This window comes from Vicugna pacos, chromosome 3 (genome assembly GCF_048564905.1).
Source record: "Vicugna pacos chromosome 3, VicPac4, whole genome shotgun sequence".
In the NCBI taxonomy this organism is placed as follows: Eukaryota; Metazoa; Chordata; class Mammalia; order Artiodactyla; family Camelidae; genus Vicugna; species Vicugna pacos.
In genome coordinates this window covers 74,231,400-74,247,913 of record NC_132989.1, presented here as the reverse complement: position 1 = coordinate 74,247,913, position 16,514 = coordinate 74,231,400, and the positions used below count along the sequence as shown (strand labels likewise).

The 16,514-nt window shown below is 33.8% G+C and overlaps 1 protein-coding gene across 3 annotated transcripts in view; it reads left to right on the top strand.

Moving 5' to 3' along the window:
- Window positions 1-16,337, top strand: part of RAD17 (RAD17 checkpoint clamp loader component) — a 29,062-nt gene extending 12,725 nt beyond the window's left edge. For all 3 annotated transcript variants that reach the window (XM_031675293.2, XM_006197551.3, XM_015245260.3), the window contains 8 exons: window positions 2,654-2,765; window positions 4,490-4,675; window positions 5,125-5,210; window positions 5,322-5,468; window positions 6,751-6,900; window positions 8,799-8,919; window positions 13,768-13,825; window positions 15,564-16,337. In XM_031675293.2, the coding sequence (XP_031531153.1) occupies window positions 2,654-2,765; window positions 4,490-4,675; window positions 5,125-5,210; window positions 5,322-5,468; window positions 6,751-6,900; window positions 8,799-8,919; window positions 13,768-13,825; window positions 15,564-15,825 (1,122 nt within the window). In that variant the 3' untranslated portion in view covers window positions 15,826-16,337. The remainder of the gene's footprint in view (window positions 1-2,653; window positions 2,766-4,489; window positions 4,676-5,124; window positions 5,211-5,321; window positions 5,469-6,750; window positions 6,901-8,798; window positions 8,920-13,767; window positions 13,826-15,563) is intronic.
- Window positions 16,338-16,514: the final 177 nt, after the last annotated feature.

Here is a 16,514-nt window from a genome sequence, read left to right as displayed (position 1 = left end):
TTCAAGTTATATTTCCTTACTGGCAAGTGATCCGTATCTGAGATTTTTCAAAAACAAGTATACCTCTCAAAACAACTTTTAAAGTAAATGTAGCCACAATGAAAATTAAGTTAGTCTGAAAGAGAAGGCATGATAAGACAATTTTGTAGAAGAGTGATAGAGACTTGCTATTTAGATATTGGAACATAATATAATAAAGCCATAGAAAATACTGTGGTATTAGCACAGTAATAGACAAATAGAAGAATAAAATGAGAAGACAGCATAGAAATAGATAGATAATGTGTATATAGGAATTTTTTTCATTTCACAGAAATAGCATTTCAGATCAGTGGGGAGGGAGTAGACTATTATGGTTAATAGGGACTGTTGGAACAATTGGATATCCATATGGCAAAACATAATGTTGCCTCTTCATACTATGCACAAAAATAATTTATAGGTGGAGTAAAGGTTTAAATACAAAAATTAGAAGAATATTAGTAAAATACTGACTTTGGGTTGGAAAGTTGTCCTAAGCAAGAAATGAAAGCCTGAAGGCCATGGATTTACTTCAAAAAAAAGGAAAGCTTAGGAAATGACAAAAGGCATGATGAAGTTAAAAGACAAGCATGAGAATGAAAGGAAATATTTGCAGTTTTATAACAGAAAAGTACTAACACCTGAATATGTAAAAATGTGCCTGTGAAAAAAAGGCTAAAAACAAGCCAGTAGACAAAGAAATACAAATGACTAGTAAACGGGAGAGGTGTTCAGCCCCACTATAATCACAGAAAGTCATACTTAAACCGGATGGCATTTTTCACATTTCAGATTACAGAAAATTTAAAAGATTGATACACAGGTTTACCAAAGATACGGAAAAGTGAACAGTCACCTACTACTGCTAGGAAAAATAAAATTGGTAAATGTTATAGACACTTTGAAGGAAGGACACTCTGCTTCTACAGAAATACTCATGCATGTTGACAAAGATACACAGTCTACCCTTGAACAACAACTGCATGGGTCCACTTATATATGCCTTTTTTCAGTAATGAATACTACAGTACTACTTGATCCATGATTAATTGAATCTGAGGATGCAGAACCATGATCCCAGAGCACCAACTATAAATTAGACTCGGATTTTTGACCATGAGGAGAGCTATTGCCCTTAACCCCACATTATTCAAGGGTCCACTGTGTATAATGATGTATACAGGTCTGTAATGGTGAAAAATTGGTAACAATGTAAATGTCCCTTCATTAAAGGAAGTATTAGTTAAATTATGGTATACCTATAACATTTTTTTAATGATACAGATTTAAAGATACTAACATAGGAAGATCACAAGAATGGTATTAAGTCATAGAATAATACATACAATATGATGCCACTTATGTTTAAAAAGTTAACTCTATAATTACAGATAACTGTATATACTTACACATATATGTGCACAAATAGTGGTCCGGAAAGGTTTCTACTAAAATGTTAGCAGTTGTGATGAAGTTTGGAATTTGTGGAAACTAAAAAGACAATAACTTTCATAAAGAACTTTTGAAACAGCTTTTGTTAATAAAGTTAAAAATATATTGAAGGATTGTAACAAGTACTGTTTTTCTGTTTGAATCAGTTTTTATGAGATCTGAAATGAGGTCATCTGTGAACCATCACATGAATTAAACTTAAGTCATGTTGTCAGTAAACTATTAGGAGTTTCTGCCGTACACCAGAAATTAACATAACATTGTAAACTGACTATACATGAATTTAAAAAAATTTTTTTAAATAAAGGCGTTTCTAAAGGGGAAGAGAGGATAAATTTTTCTTGCCTTTGAACTACCAAGAGTGATATGTGATATATTTACATATATATGCATGTATGTATATATTATGTTTATTTTGCATATATATCTTTTAAAATATACATACATTTTAAAACTTATCTATTTGTTTGTTTTTAATGGAGGTACTGGGGATTGAACTCAGGACCTCATGCATACTAAGCATGTGCTCTACCACTTGGTATATCCACCCCCCCAAAAAATATACAGTTTATGTACCTTAAATAACTATATGAAACAGGCTTTAAATATGAGTTGATGCACTTTTTAATACTCAGCAGACTGTATTAATACGTTGAAAAATCCAGTATATGGATTTTCATGTAAATTTCAAATGTTTGTCAATTTTTTTGTGTACTTCATTTTATTGCTTTTATTATAGAGTGTTTTGAGGTCTTTGTGTGTGTGTGTGTGTATTTGTATATACGTATGTACATATAGTGAGAGAAAATATAACCTAGTCCAAATAAAAAACAGTAGTCCTAGTCCACTATTTCATACTGTTCAAATTTTACCTTAACCTGTGATGTCATCGACACTTGGCCCTTCATAAGCAGACTGGTGTTTAACACAGTTTTTTTTGGAGGGGTTGGTAATTAGGTTTATTTATTTATTTTTACTTTCACGGAAGTACTGGGGATTAAACCTGGGACCTTGTGCATGCACTTTACCACTGGACCTATACCCTCCCCCACCACATGGAGACTTTTTAGCATTCAAATTTGAAAGATTCTAATGTACTTCCAATAAGTTTAGAAAGTAGGAGCTTTTGTTTGTTTTCTGTTTTAGGGCATGGTTTTTTTTTAATATTTTCTCATTTTAGAATGGAAGAAAAATTATTGTCCCTGATAAAGCTGCTCTAGAGTTGCTCTGTCAAGGATGTTCTGGTGATATCAGAAGTGCAATAAACAGCCTCCAGTTTTCTTCCTCAACAGGTAATTCTGAAAGGTACACTCTTACAGTATTATATAGGTGACTGACTTTTTCTTTATTGTTCGTGAAATGAAATCAAAGTAAACGTACTTTAACTTAAAATTGATATATACGTATATCCACTTACTATTTTTTTATTGAGACAGTGTAATAAAATGTATGTACACACACCCCTGTGAATGTGTTACCATATATATCTGTAGACAACAGCTGATTCATTTTCATAGTTTGCCACTTTACGTTTCAGAGTTAATTTGGAATGAGACTTCCTGGGAAAAAAATCCCTCTCTGCCATTTTTCAGTGACTTAATCTTGCAAGTGACTTAATCTTTCCATGCCTTTATTTTCTGTTGTTTTATATGAGAACCTGTCTCATCGAGTTGTGTCAAGATTAAGTGAGGTTATACTTGTAGAGGGTTTATTCCAGTGCTTGACACATATTAAGTGCTCAAACAGCCAGTTGTTAATGAATTTAATAGTATTGTGCTGGGTAGGTTTACTTTTGAACTTATTTCATAATTGTTTATATATGATATGTTTAAAAAACTCATTTCTACCTATTAATATGTAAAAAGGGTGCCCAATCATGCTGCAGTAAAGAGCCCCACTAATGGCAACGAGTTAATTTTTACTGTTAGTGATCGTAGTTTACTGCACACAGTCTTCATCAGAGAACATTTAACAAGTGACCTACTTGATGCTTAACATTGAGAAATTGATTTTTAAAAATTAAAAGCTCTTTGGAGCTCTCAAAATCCACCTGAAATTCTAGTTTCTACCCACAAGTATAACCTGTTCTTTTAGTTACATCTTTGTTTTTCAAAATAACTGTACAGAGATAGGCAGCATAACACAACTGAAACCAGAAACATAAATGTAAATGGTGCTTCAGTTCACTACAGAAATTAAGGGTCGAGAAGGCTGAAGTAGGTCAGTTTGGGATGCTAACTACCATTTATAACATTATTGCTCTGAGCTCCGAAATTTTAAAGGGAAGAAAATAATTTTTGAGTGGGTCAGGAACTGTATTAGCAGTTATATATTTTTACATTTAATTCTCAGACTAGCCTAATGAGATAGATAGTGCTAGGATTCAAATCCAGATCTGTGTTTTTCTGCTATTTCAGGCTGCTTTTCTGAAGTCATACATTCTGAGTTTTAAACAGTAGATTCCCAGTGAAATTTGAACACGGGCATATTCATAAATTGGAGACTGCCCAAATCAGTAAAGAGGTACTATAGCATAGTTGTTAAAGCATGGATTGCAGAACCATACGGCCTGGATTCAAATCACTTACTAGCTGATGATCTTTAGCTGGTTACTTAACCTCCTTATATCTCATTTCTTTACTCCGTGTAATAGTTCTCCCCTAAAAGACTTGTTATGAGGACTGAATTAGTTAGTACATACTGTGCACGAAGAACAGTACCTTGTGCATAACACTGTGAGAAATCAAGGTGATGTGACTATATTAGAGAGTGTGTCATTGTGTACATGAAAATTTGAAATCTGTGTCATGACATACTTTTAGGTGACATTTTATTTTGTTTTAATGGTTTAGTAACTGAAAAAGGACTCTTACTTAGTTCACATACTTTGTAATTATTTATTGGAAAAACATTTTAATTAGAATACTTAGTATAGCTATATCTGAAGTGCTCTCAGTTTTAATTTTCATATTTTAATTTTATTTTAATCATTGTTGCTTGGGTATATGTTATTTAGGAAAGAACAATTTATGCCCAAGGAAAAAAGGAATGTCTTCATTAAAATCAGATGCTGCGCTGTCAAAATCAAAACGAAGACAAAAACCTGATAGGATTTTTGAAAATCAAGAAGTCCAAGCTATTGGTGGCAAAGATGTTTCTCTCTTTCTCTTCAGAGCTTTGGGGAAAATACTATATTGTAAAAGTAAGAAAACCTTATTATACATTTTAAAAAAGTATGTTATTAGTCTTATAATTGAAATAAAATACTGATTTTTTTCATATATATATTTTTTTTTTTTGGTGGGGATGTAATTATGTTTATTTATTTTATTGGAGGTACCGGGGATTGAACCTAGGACCTTGTGCATGCTAAGCAGGCACTCTGCCACTGAGCTATACCGTCCCTCCCAAAATACCACATTTTAAAAGATGTCATGTATTTGGTTCAGTTACAAGAAAGAACTCTGACTAGGTCGGATACTGTTTGGCAAAGCTTACAGCCATAGCAGGAAAATGTATTTAAGATAGAATATCTTTGGACTCTGAGTGGGATTAAACATAAAAACCAACTTGAAAAATATTCAAATGAAAGGTGCTACATAATTGTAAAGATAGTGTTATTTTTAATAATTGCAGACCTTTTTTTGGTAGGAGCATCTTTAACAGAATTAGAGTTACCTCGATTGCCTTCTCATTTATCAGAATATGAACGGGATATGCTGCTTGTTCAACCTGAGGTAAAGTCTTTAATAACAGTACTATTTACTGGATATGTATTATTTACATTTGTGTCCATATACATTTGACCACTCAATTTTTACCAAAATTGTATATACTTCTTTTTATAGGAAGTCGTAGAAATGTCACACATGCCAGGAGAGTTATTTAATTTATATCTTCACCAAAACTACGTAGACTTCTTCATGGAAATGGATGATCTTGTGAGAGCCAGTGAATTTCTCAGTTTTGCAGATACCCTCAGTGGTGACTGGAATGTAAGACCATTTGATTAAATGTTTTTGTTTATGAATATTTCCTCAGGATTGAGAAAGTTTACTTTTATTCATAATTATTTGACATTATTTTAAGTAACTTCTTAGTAACTATGACAGAATTAATTCATCCAACCCAGTGTTTGTAATGAAGCTTCAGTAGTGAGTCTGATTTTTCTGTGATTAATATAGTTGTAATTTTTTCTACAGGTATTTTCTGATTACAAAACTAATGTATAGTTAGAAAATTTGACAAGCATTGAAAAGAAGATAGAAGGGAAAGAACTGCCTTTTCCTGTACTTTCTGCTAGTTTATTTAAATTTTTACTTATTTTTTTACGAATTTGTAATTATTCACTATAAAGTTTGTATATTTTCTTAACATTTTAATACTGCTCTGACTGGTATAGTAGTCACCAGGCACATGTGGCTGCTTAAGTTAAGTTAAAAATTCACTTCCCCATCACTAGCCACAGTACCAGCATTTGATAGATAAATCAAATGTGGCTAATAATTACTGTATTGAGCAGCCCAGACACAAAACATTCTCATAATGGGAATTTCTATTGGACAACACTATTTTGATGTTTTAATGTTTCTGTGTTACAAATATTGAAATAGCATTAATAATTAAAATTAGGAAAAATACAATAAAAACATTTATAATATAGTTTCTGTATTTAGAGTTTTATTATTCAGCAGTTGCATTTGCTTAATTTTTTATATTGCTTTTTTATCTTGAAATTTTCCAACCTATTGACAAATTGAAAGAATAGTACAATGAATACCTATATACCTTTAACTTTTGTTCACTAGTTTTTCACATTTTGCCACATTTGCTTAATGTTTATGTATTTGTATACTTGTTTTGGCTGAATAATTGAAAAGTAATTGTAGCATCACATCTTAATATTTAAGGATGCCTAAGGACATTGATCTATTACAACCATATCATTATCACACCTAAGAAAATTAATATTAATTCTGTAACATACTGTCCTTATTTCTGTTTTCCCTAGCTGTCTCAAAAATGTATTTAAAATTGCTTCCACCACCCCCATGCAAGATCCAGTTAAAATTCACCCATAGCATTTGATTATTATGTCTGTTGGATTTGCTTTAAATAATTTTGTAGCACTATTAATTTTAGGAATGTAGTAAGGTTGAAAAAAGTGAACATACAGTAACTAAATATGGTTAGCCTTTTCTTGGTGTCAGTAGTACCAATAAGTACTATTTTGTAAATCTCTTATTTTCTTTATTTCACATCTTGTCTCCTTTTTAGACACGGTCTTTACTCAGGGAGTATAGTACATCTATAGCTACAAGAGGTGTAATACATTCCAACAAAGCCCGAGGATTTGCTCATTGCCAAGGAGGAGGATCAAGTTTTCGACCCTTGCACAAACCCCAGTGGTTTCTAATAAATAAAAAGGTAAAAAAAAAACAAAACTATACATTTTCAATAAGTAAACCTTTTACGGTATACCTCAATAAAGCTTTTTTTTTTTAGTTAAAAAAGAAAAATAATCTTTTATTTTTAATAAGATAGTTGCTGTGGACCACAATTTTCTTTAAATTATGATAAAACATAAAGACAGTCTTATTAAATGCTCAATCATTTTTTTAAGGAAAACACTCAAAATTTAAAAAGCATATACCGATTTTAATTGGATTCAAGTATAGAGGCTTACCTCATTTTATTGCACTTTATTAAAGTGCTTTACAGATGCTTTTTTTTGTTTTTACAAATTGAAGTTTTGTCGCAATCCTGTGTCAAATGAGTCTGTCAGCACCATTTTTCTCACCAACATTTGCTCACTTCACGTTTCTGTGTCGCATTTTTTATTTTTACTTTTTTAAGTTGTTTGGTGGAGGGGGTAATTAGGTCTATTTCTTTTGAGAGGAGGTACTGGGGAACCTAGGACCTCGTACATGCTAAGCATGTGTTCTGACTCTCGAGCTATATCCTTCCCCACTCTGTGTCACATTTTGATAACTCTCTCAATATTTCAAACTCTCCATCAGCAAGATTATGACTCAACGCAGGCTCAGGTGATGGTTAGCATTTTTTAGCAATTAAGTATTTTTAAATTAAAGTATGTACATTGTTTTTCTTTTTTAGACATGATGCTATTGCACACTTAACAGACTATAGTATAGTGTAAGTGTAACTTTTATATGCACTGGGAAACCACAAAATTTGTGTAATATTTACCTTATTGCAGTGGTCTGGAATTGAACCCACAATATGTTGAGGTATGCCTGTAGATATATTTTAGTTTTAATTGAAAATAAATCCTGACTTTACCTCTAACCATCTGGACAAGTTACTTCACCTAATATGTCCTTTGTTTCCACAGCTATGAATGTAGAGGATTGAATTATTTAGAGATCAAAAACAGATGGCCCACAAGTTGAATAAAACATACACAAAAGATTTTTTTTAATGAATTGCCAGTCTTTAAAAACTAGTATAATAATTAAAACTTGGATAAGGATATTTGGCTTCAGAATTTCTGGAATCTCCTGATAAAACGGGGAAAGTAAGGCAACACTGGTCCATATTTTACATGCCAGCAATCTGTTCAAGCTGAGTAGCATCTGCCTCTTGGAGATGGGAGTGGCTGGTACCACTGTCTTCAGCTGTTCCAGTGCAGTGATTTCTGTTACCTGCCTGACTCCTGTAGCATCTGGATTTATGGCCTCTGACTAGGTTATCTCTAAGATGTCTTCCAGTTCTAAAATCATATGGCTAAATATAAGCCTCTCATTCATTACCTAAGAACATTTTTTCAATTGATTTCTTGGAGAATTTCATGACTTTTAAGTAATTTATGTCCCTTATTGACTTGCTTTGCTTTTTATAGCATGTATATTGATTTTTGCATTTGTTACTTATAAATGATCTTTTTAAGACCGTGAGCTCCTAGAAGGCAGAGATAGTGCTTCTCTTCCCATTACCCTGACATTGTGTCTGTGTAGACTGAAGAAATACAGTCTTTCATTGAGAAGCAGTATCCTCACATAGTTTGTGATATGTATATGTATGCTTATAAACAGAATTCCTTTAATTTTTAAGTTTGTTCTTCTTCTACCTTAAGTCTCTTAAAAACTTCTTATTGCTGTTATATTAAATGTGAAGTAGCTATGTAGGTAAAATGCTTTATTAGATAATGCTAGGACAGTTATAAAGGATTAATTAGATAAACAAAGTACATTTGTAGTATATAAACCCATATACTTTGTGATATAACAAACTTTGTCTAGGAATAAATATCCACATTTAGAATTTTATTTTTCATTATATCTTTTTTTTTTTCTTCTGTACAGTATCGGGAAAATTGCCTGGCAGCAAAAGCACTTTTTTCTGACTTCTGCTTACCAGCTTTATGCCTCCAAACTCAGCTTTTGCCATACCTTGCTTTGTTAACCATTCCAATGAGAAATCAAGGTAATAACATGAGTTTTTATTATCCCCAAGAAGTAATATCTTATAACATCTTTCTGTGGGTCAGCTCATTACTATATACTAGTGAGAGTAAGTTTTTTCCCCTTTATTTTTTGAATCAGAATTAATAAATGGTTTTTGATTTATTAAAAAAAAGACATCCTGCCCACACAGCCTCCTTCCTATGATTAATTTCTAGGAGGTTTATATATTCCAGCTCTTTTCCTTCCAAATCTAATTCTAATGTTCAGTGGCATTTTTCTCTCTGAAGTCTCGTTCTTTTTCAAGGAAATTTCCCTCTAATTATATTTTTCTTTCATTACTCTTAACTCAGGGAATTTCTTTTTAGTAAAAAAGAAAGAAAGAAAGAAATCAAGTAATATAGAAGTGTATAAAATAAAAATTGTAAGTCCCTTGTAACCACAGGTAATTCCTTTTGACAGGTTGGTGTAAACTCTTCTAGACTTTTTCTGTGCATATACAAATATTAGATATAAGCTTTAATTTGCTTTTGTCACTTACCTTGATAGCACTCAATATTGTATAAATTAGTGCAAAGTGGCTCTGGAGGCTAGGAAGTCCAAAATCAAGATGCTAGCAGATCCAGTGTCTGGTGAGGGCCTGCTTCCTAGGTTGCACGTGACCATCTTCTCATTGTATTCTCACGTGGTGGACGGCAGAGCAAGAGAGAGCTCTCTGGGGGTCTCTTATATAAGGGCACTAGTCCCATTCATGAGGGCTTAACCATCAGGACCTAAGCACCTCCCAAGTCTCCATCTCCTAAACATCACTTTAGGGGTTAGGATTTCAAAATACGAATTTGATGTGACAGAAACATTTAGTCCATAACAGCAGCATTGCTAAAGTATATTCAAATCTTAACTCATACTTTTTCAAAGTTTATAATTTTATTCAGCCTCATTGATAGGTATTTTAGTTGATTTCAGTATTACAAACAATGTCCATTAATAGTATATTTACATTATCTTCCCAAGTTTTGAAATTATGCCAATAATAAATAATGGTTGAAAATCATTAATGTGCCGATGGCAGTACACACTTGCCAATTTGTATCTACTGAGGTTTGTCTTTTTTTGAACTTTACCAAATTTTCCATCAGTTGTTTCTTTTTTATTTTTTTAACTTTTTTAAACATTTTTTATTGATTTATAATCTTTTTACAATATTGTGTCAAATTCCAGTGTAGAGCACAATTTTTCAGTTATACATGAACATGTAATTCATTGTCACATTTTTTTTGCTGTGAGCTACCACAAGGTCTTGTGGATGTTTCCCTGTGCTATACAGTCGTTGTTTCTCTTTTTTAATGTGTGTCTTAAGGGCCATATTTCATTAACAGTCTTAGGTCACATGTCTGTAGTGCTCATCTTCAAGATAGAACAGAGAATTTGTGTATTATTGAAATTATTAATTATCTACCATATAACTCACTAAAGCTCCCACAAATTTTAAAGATAGGGTTTGCCTTACGAATGATCAGAAGAGAGGATTATAGAGTAAATATCTACCTTCGTACAATAAATCTCATCGCTTAAGAACAGTGATACTTAAAAGATTTAAAATATTCCACATTTATAGGTAGAAGTGGGATGACTTCTGGGCAATAGGCATAATTAATCTGTGCATCAGAATTCATGGATTTCCCTATCCTTGCCTATTATTTTTAGATTATACTAGTTTTTAAACTTTATCTTGAAATAATTTCCAACGTAGATAATGAGGATGGTGCAAAAGAAATTCTTGTATATCCTTTAGTAAGATTTGTCAGTATTTCATTTTTACCATATTTGCCTTTTATTCTTTCTTTATGCACATATGTACACAAAGACATGTATTTTTTCCTGAATCATGTTTGAATACAGTGCAGACATGATGCCCATTATTCTTAAACACTTCAGCATGTACTTCCTGAAAACAGGGACATTCTCTTACATGACCATAGTATACACATCAGAATCAGGACATTAACATTGATACATTACTACTAATTTATAATTTAATTACTAGACTCCATTCAAATGTTGCTGGTGCAGTTAACTTTTATTTGGTAGGATGATCTCTCTCAGTTTCTCCAATGGAAAGTTATTAAGAATTCTGTGTAAGTCAGTTTGATTAGCAAGAGTCTGCTTGGACCAGAATCATCAACATCACCTGGAAGCCTGAGAAAAATGCAGAATCTCAGGTCTCAACCAAGACCTACTGAATAAATCTGCATTTTAACAAAATCTCCAGGTGATTCTCATGCAGGAGATGGTTGAGGTGTTTGAGAAGTACTGGTTTAGATTACTTACACGGTAATTATCAAAAATCATCAGAATCATTGTATCCACTAGTTAAAAATTCAGATTCCAGGATCAAAACTCTTTACGTTTTCCCTATCAAAAAGCTGTTTTATAAAAATCCTGATTGTATCGTGTAGTGGATTTTTAAAAAGGTAAGTGTGCAAGAGCCCTCATACTGTTGGATTTGTGAACTTTAAAAGATTTGTAAAATTTAGGCAAAAATAGGATGTTTTGGCTTTTCTTTTTATTTATCAGTTTTTATCCCATTTCTTTCAGTTTATTCACTATGTCATTTCAGACATTATCTCTTTATGTTTTTTCTACTCCTTTCTCTCTGTTCTCTTTTCTGGTCTTCCATTAGTGTTTGTTGGAATGCTTAATGGTATCTCACATATCATTCTGTTTTCTATTGCATAATCTCTATCAGTCTATGTTCAAGCTTACTGATTATTCCTTCTCCCAGTTGAAATCTACTATTGAGCCCCTCTGGTGAATTTTTCACTTTGGTTATTGGACGTTGTCAAGTCCAGAATTTCCATTTGGTTCTTTTTGCATTTTCTGTCTCTTTATTGATATTCCCTATATGATGAGACATTGTCATTATAACTCCCTTTACTTGTTTAAGCATGGTTTTCTTTTATTCCTTGAAAACATTTATAATGGCTCTTTTGAAGTCTTTTTTCTGTTAAATTTAATATCTGGGCCCTCTCATAGGTAGTTTCTGTTCCATACCCTTCTTCTGTGTATGGATCACACTTTTTTGTTCCTTCGCATAATTTCATAATGTTTTGTTGAAAACTGTACCAATTTAGGTAATACATTGTAGAACCTTTTGATACTGATTCATCTCCACCCTCCCTGGGTTATGTTTTGTTTGTTTAGTGACTTGGCTAAACTATTTTAATGAAGTCTGTTTTCCCCTGTAATGTGAAGCCTCTGTCACTCTTCAGAGAACTCAGTCTTGGGCATGCCCACTGTCATTTTGGGATGACAGTGGTTTTAGCGGTCTCTTTCCCTTATTTCTGTTAGACTGTGACTCCCTTGGTGTCACACCCGCCTGTTCTGCTCCACTAATTACTGGTGGATTGCTCCATTATTTTTTATAGTGCCATGAGGCATAAATTATCCCACAATCTGATCCAGTTAAATTTGGGCAGGTGTAGACTGTGAGTCCAGTCTCTGAGGTTTGTTCTGACCCCAGGAGAGCTCTTCTTAGTTGTCTCTTTCTCTAGTTCTTTCTGTTGAACTAGCTGGCTTATGTTTAGCTTGTTGCTCTTTAATTAAGAGGAGCTGCTGGTTTCAAGAGAGCTGTAGGCTTGAGCTTCCCAACATTGTTTCAAATAAAGTCAGTTCCTTTGGATAGAGCTTCAGAGCTCTCTCTTCCTATGGAATGCCTCTTTCCCCTTGGCAAATTGTCTGAGCCCCTCTTCTGGGTAGGTGCTCAGCTGGAGGCAGCCTATGATCACCTTGGTTTACCTCTCCCAGTTTGGAAATTCTGCCCTACAGATGAGTTGGGGCAACGATGATTGCACTTCAAGGAGGAGGCAGTATTCTTAGCCTGCTGTGCCCTAGGGTAGAGCCTCCATCCTACAGGTGGGGCTGAGTGGAGAAAGGGAGCCCCAAACTCTCAGCTGGCCACACTCAGTAGTGGGAAGCCCTGTGTTCTTGGCTGCAGTCACCTGGAGTGAAGTCTCTCAAGCTGAGGAAGGGAAGGAGCAGGTCCTGATTCAAATGCCACAGACTTTTGCTGCTAGATTTTCTTGAATAAATGTTGCCTTTTAACATAAAATTTACCATCTTAAATTATTTTTAAGTATACAGTTCAGTGGTGCTAAGCATATTCACTATTGTGCAACCCATCTCCAGAACTTTTCATCTTGCAAAACTTAAACTACACACATTAAACACTACCTCCCTCCCTCCCTCCCCCCCCCCCCCCGAAAACACTACCTACTTTCTGTCTCTTTGAGTTTGACCTCTCTAGGTACCACTTAAGTGCACTCATACAGTATTTGTCTTTTTGTGACTGGCTTATTTCAAGAGTGTCATCGGGGTTCATCTACGTTATAGCATAAATAATACATTGTATATATTTACCACATTACGTTTATCTATTTGTTGATGGACACTTAAGTTGCTTCCACTTTTTGACTATCGTGAATAATGCTGCTATGAACACAGATATGCAAATTTTTCAAGACCTTGCTTTCAATTCTTTTGAGTGTATACTCCGAAGTGGAATTGCTAGATCATACAGTAATTTTTAATTTTTTAATTTTATTTTTAATTTTTAGAGGAACTGCCTTACCATTTTCCATAGCAGATATACACTTTATATTCCCACTGGCAATACACAAGGGTTCAGCTTTCTCCACATCCTTGCCACCCTTGTTTTTTGATAATAGCCATCCTAAGGGGTGTGAAATAGTATCTTATGGTTTTAGTTTGCATTTTCCTAACAATTTGTGATTTTAAGTATCCTTTCATGTGCTTTTTGGACATTCTTCGGAGAAATGTCTATTTAAAGCTTTTTAAAAATCTGTTTTAGCTCAGATTTCTTTTATCCAAGATATTGGAAGGCTTCCTCTGAAGCAACACTTTGGAAGGTAAGCTCATCATTTTTATTTTCAAAGAGCTGTTATTGAAATGTCCACTGAATACGTTATCTGTTTATTCATTATACAGTCAATAAATGTCATCTGTAAAATCCAAGACATACATGCTGTACCGGTGATTAAAGACCGTATGATTGCATTGCAGACCCATCTATTGCATTTATTACATGTAACAGCGTATTTTCACCAGCTCAGAATGGAATATTAGGTTAAATAGAATCATTGAATCACAGAGGCAGAAGAATCTTTAAAATCCTTAAGTTCAACAAATCTTGCATGTCTGAAAACCCCTTTTCAGCTTTCTTGCCAAGAGGTGTTCTTAGCTTATATTTGTAGACTACAATGATCAGGAACTACCTCAAAAGATAGCACTGTCTTTTTTATTTCTGTATCATAGAAAATTCAGACTAGTGAAAAAATATATAGATATAGAGGGATAAATCTACATACAATATTCCTTTTATTGCAAAATGGCTTCTGGGTGAATATCACTCCTACGAGTTCTCCTATTCCTGTCCCAAGTGGAAAACTTATCTGGGCTTTTTTTTTTCTCTACCTTCATAGACTCAGTAAAGGCCCTTGTACTGTTAATGGCTTCTTCTGCATAATGACTTAGCTATGGTAATGGTGAGCCCATCCTTCCTCTTACAGAAAGACAGTGATGGATGGGTCTTAAAGCATCATCCCACTGGGACGTCATTAGGGCTCAGACCTTATAAACTTTCCTTTTCCCCTGACCTCCCTCTGAATCAAAGAAGGTCACTGGCTCCTTTCCCTGTAAGAGTATGACATCAAAATCAAGGGAAGACAATTGTCTTCTATTGTCTTTTTCCTACAAAGATGTAATTAAAAGAATGGGAGTCTATTTTATTATTGGTTCAACTACTTGATCTGAATGGGGAAGCAGGATTTGTCAGCGCTACTTACTAAAATGACTAGTACTGTTATTGTTCATTTATAATGACCATATTTAACATTATCTTTGAAACATATTGATATTAAATGTTAATATTTAACTTAATATTTAATAGCTGCATAGTTTCCTGTAATCAAACATTTCTTGTACACCTTATTTTCATACATTTAGCTTGTTTTCAGGTTTTATTATCACAGCCTTTCTTGAAGCTAAATCATCATGCACATCAAATACTATTTATGTAGGATGAATTCCTAGAAATAAAATTGCTGCATCAATGGATATATACCTTTTGGGGACTTTCCTTTATATTGCCAGGTTGTGTCGAAGAATATTTTGCCATCTTATGCCCACTTACAGTGTTTCAGCATGTTGTTTTCTCCTAACTCTTCCCACCACTGGCTTTTATTATTTTAAAAGGTCTTTGCCAGTTCAAAAGACGACAGTATTATTTTAATTTCCATTTTAAAATTATAAATTAGGTTGAACAATTTAGTAACCATTCTTCTGGAAGCTCTTCATGTTTTATGCCTATTTTTCTGTTCTATTTAATTTTTTCTTTCTGTAAGAACTCTTTACTAAAGATTAAGTTAATTAACTTGTTAATTGTAAAGTTGTAATAATTTATTCAGCTTGTCATTTACCTTGTAGTTTATATTGTTAAATAATCCAGAGCACCTGGCTAAACAGTGAGAACAAGGAAGGTAAATGAGAGGCTATAGGTGATGGCTTCCTAATCATCACACTCATGGTGTAATTAAAAGGAATCTCCTCCTTTGATTATCATTAATGTCTGTATTATGAATCTGGCAGATTGAAAATGGAAGCCCTGACTGACAGGGAACATGGAATGATAGACCCCGACAGTGGAGATGAAGCCCAGCTTAATGGAGGACAGCCTGTAGAGGAAGCACTGGGTGAACCCACTCAGACGGCTGAACCTGAAACCTGGTCTCTTCCTTTAAGTCAAAATAGTGGGAGTGAACTCCCAGCCAGCCAGCCTCGCCCATTTTCAGCCCAGGAAGACATAGAAGAAGATATGATAATAGAAGACTATGAGAGCGACAGCACATAGAACGCAGCCCACCCGTGAGACTGCTACTTGACAGACTGATGTTCATGTTATTCATTGGTACTTGAACAGAGATAATACACTTTTCAGGTGAATTAGTTTGTTAATTCTTCACTCTTGTATTTCAGCACAAAGGACTGACTCTTCTGTCATGTTGAAGTAAATAGATCAAACCTTCAAATAATCTCTTAATTTTTTTCCGTAGTATTTATTTAGTCTTGTGAGTGGTCCTGGGAGAGGAGGTCAGTGTGTATGAAGTGTGTTTGAACATTACGCCAAGTATCAGAAAATGTGAAGGAATAATTCAGAATACAGAAACTCTACAGGTTGTAAATATGAATTATAAAACAGTTTAGGATGCAATTATGAGTGTAAATAAACTGTGCCTTATTCGGAGTTTTCCTCTGGTCTCTAGCTTTTCAGATACCATTTTTATATGTTGTACAGTGGAATATTTTAGATACTTTTTGGAAGCTATTTACATAATTTATATAAAAATTAAAATATTGAATTTCTTTTTGTTTCTCCCATTTTTTAACATTTCCTAACACGCACGGCCTGCCATGTCACTGGGCATAGTACACAAACCTTCATACAGTGCCAAACTTTTTCAAAAATAGGGAAGGAAGGGGCTGGCAACCTTGGGAAAGAACTCCCCAGAGGGGTTAATCACACCCTCCAGGACCTTTCCA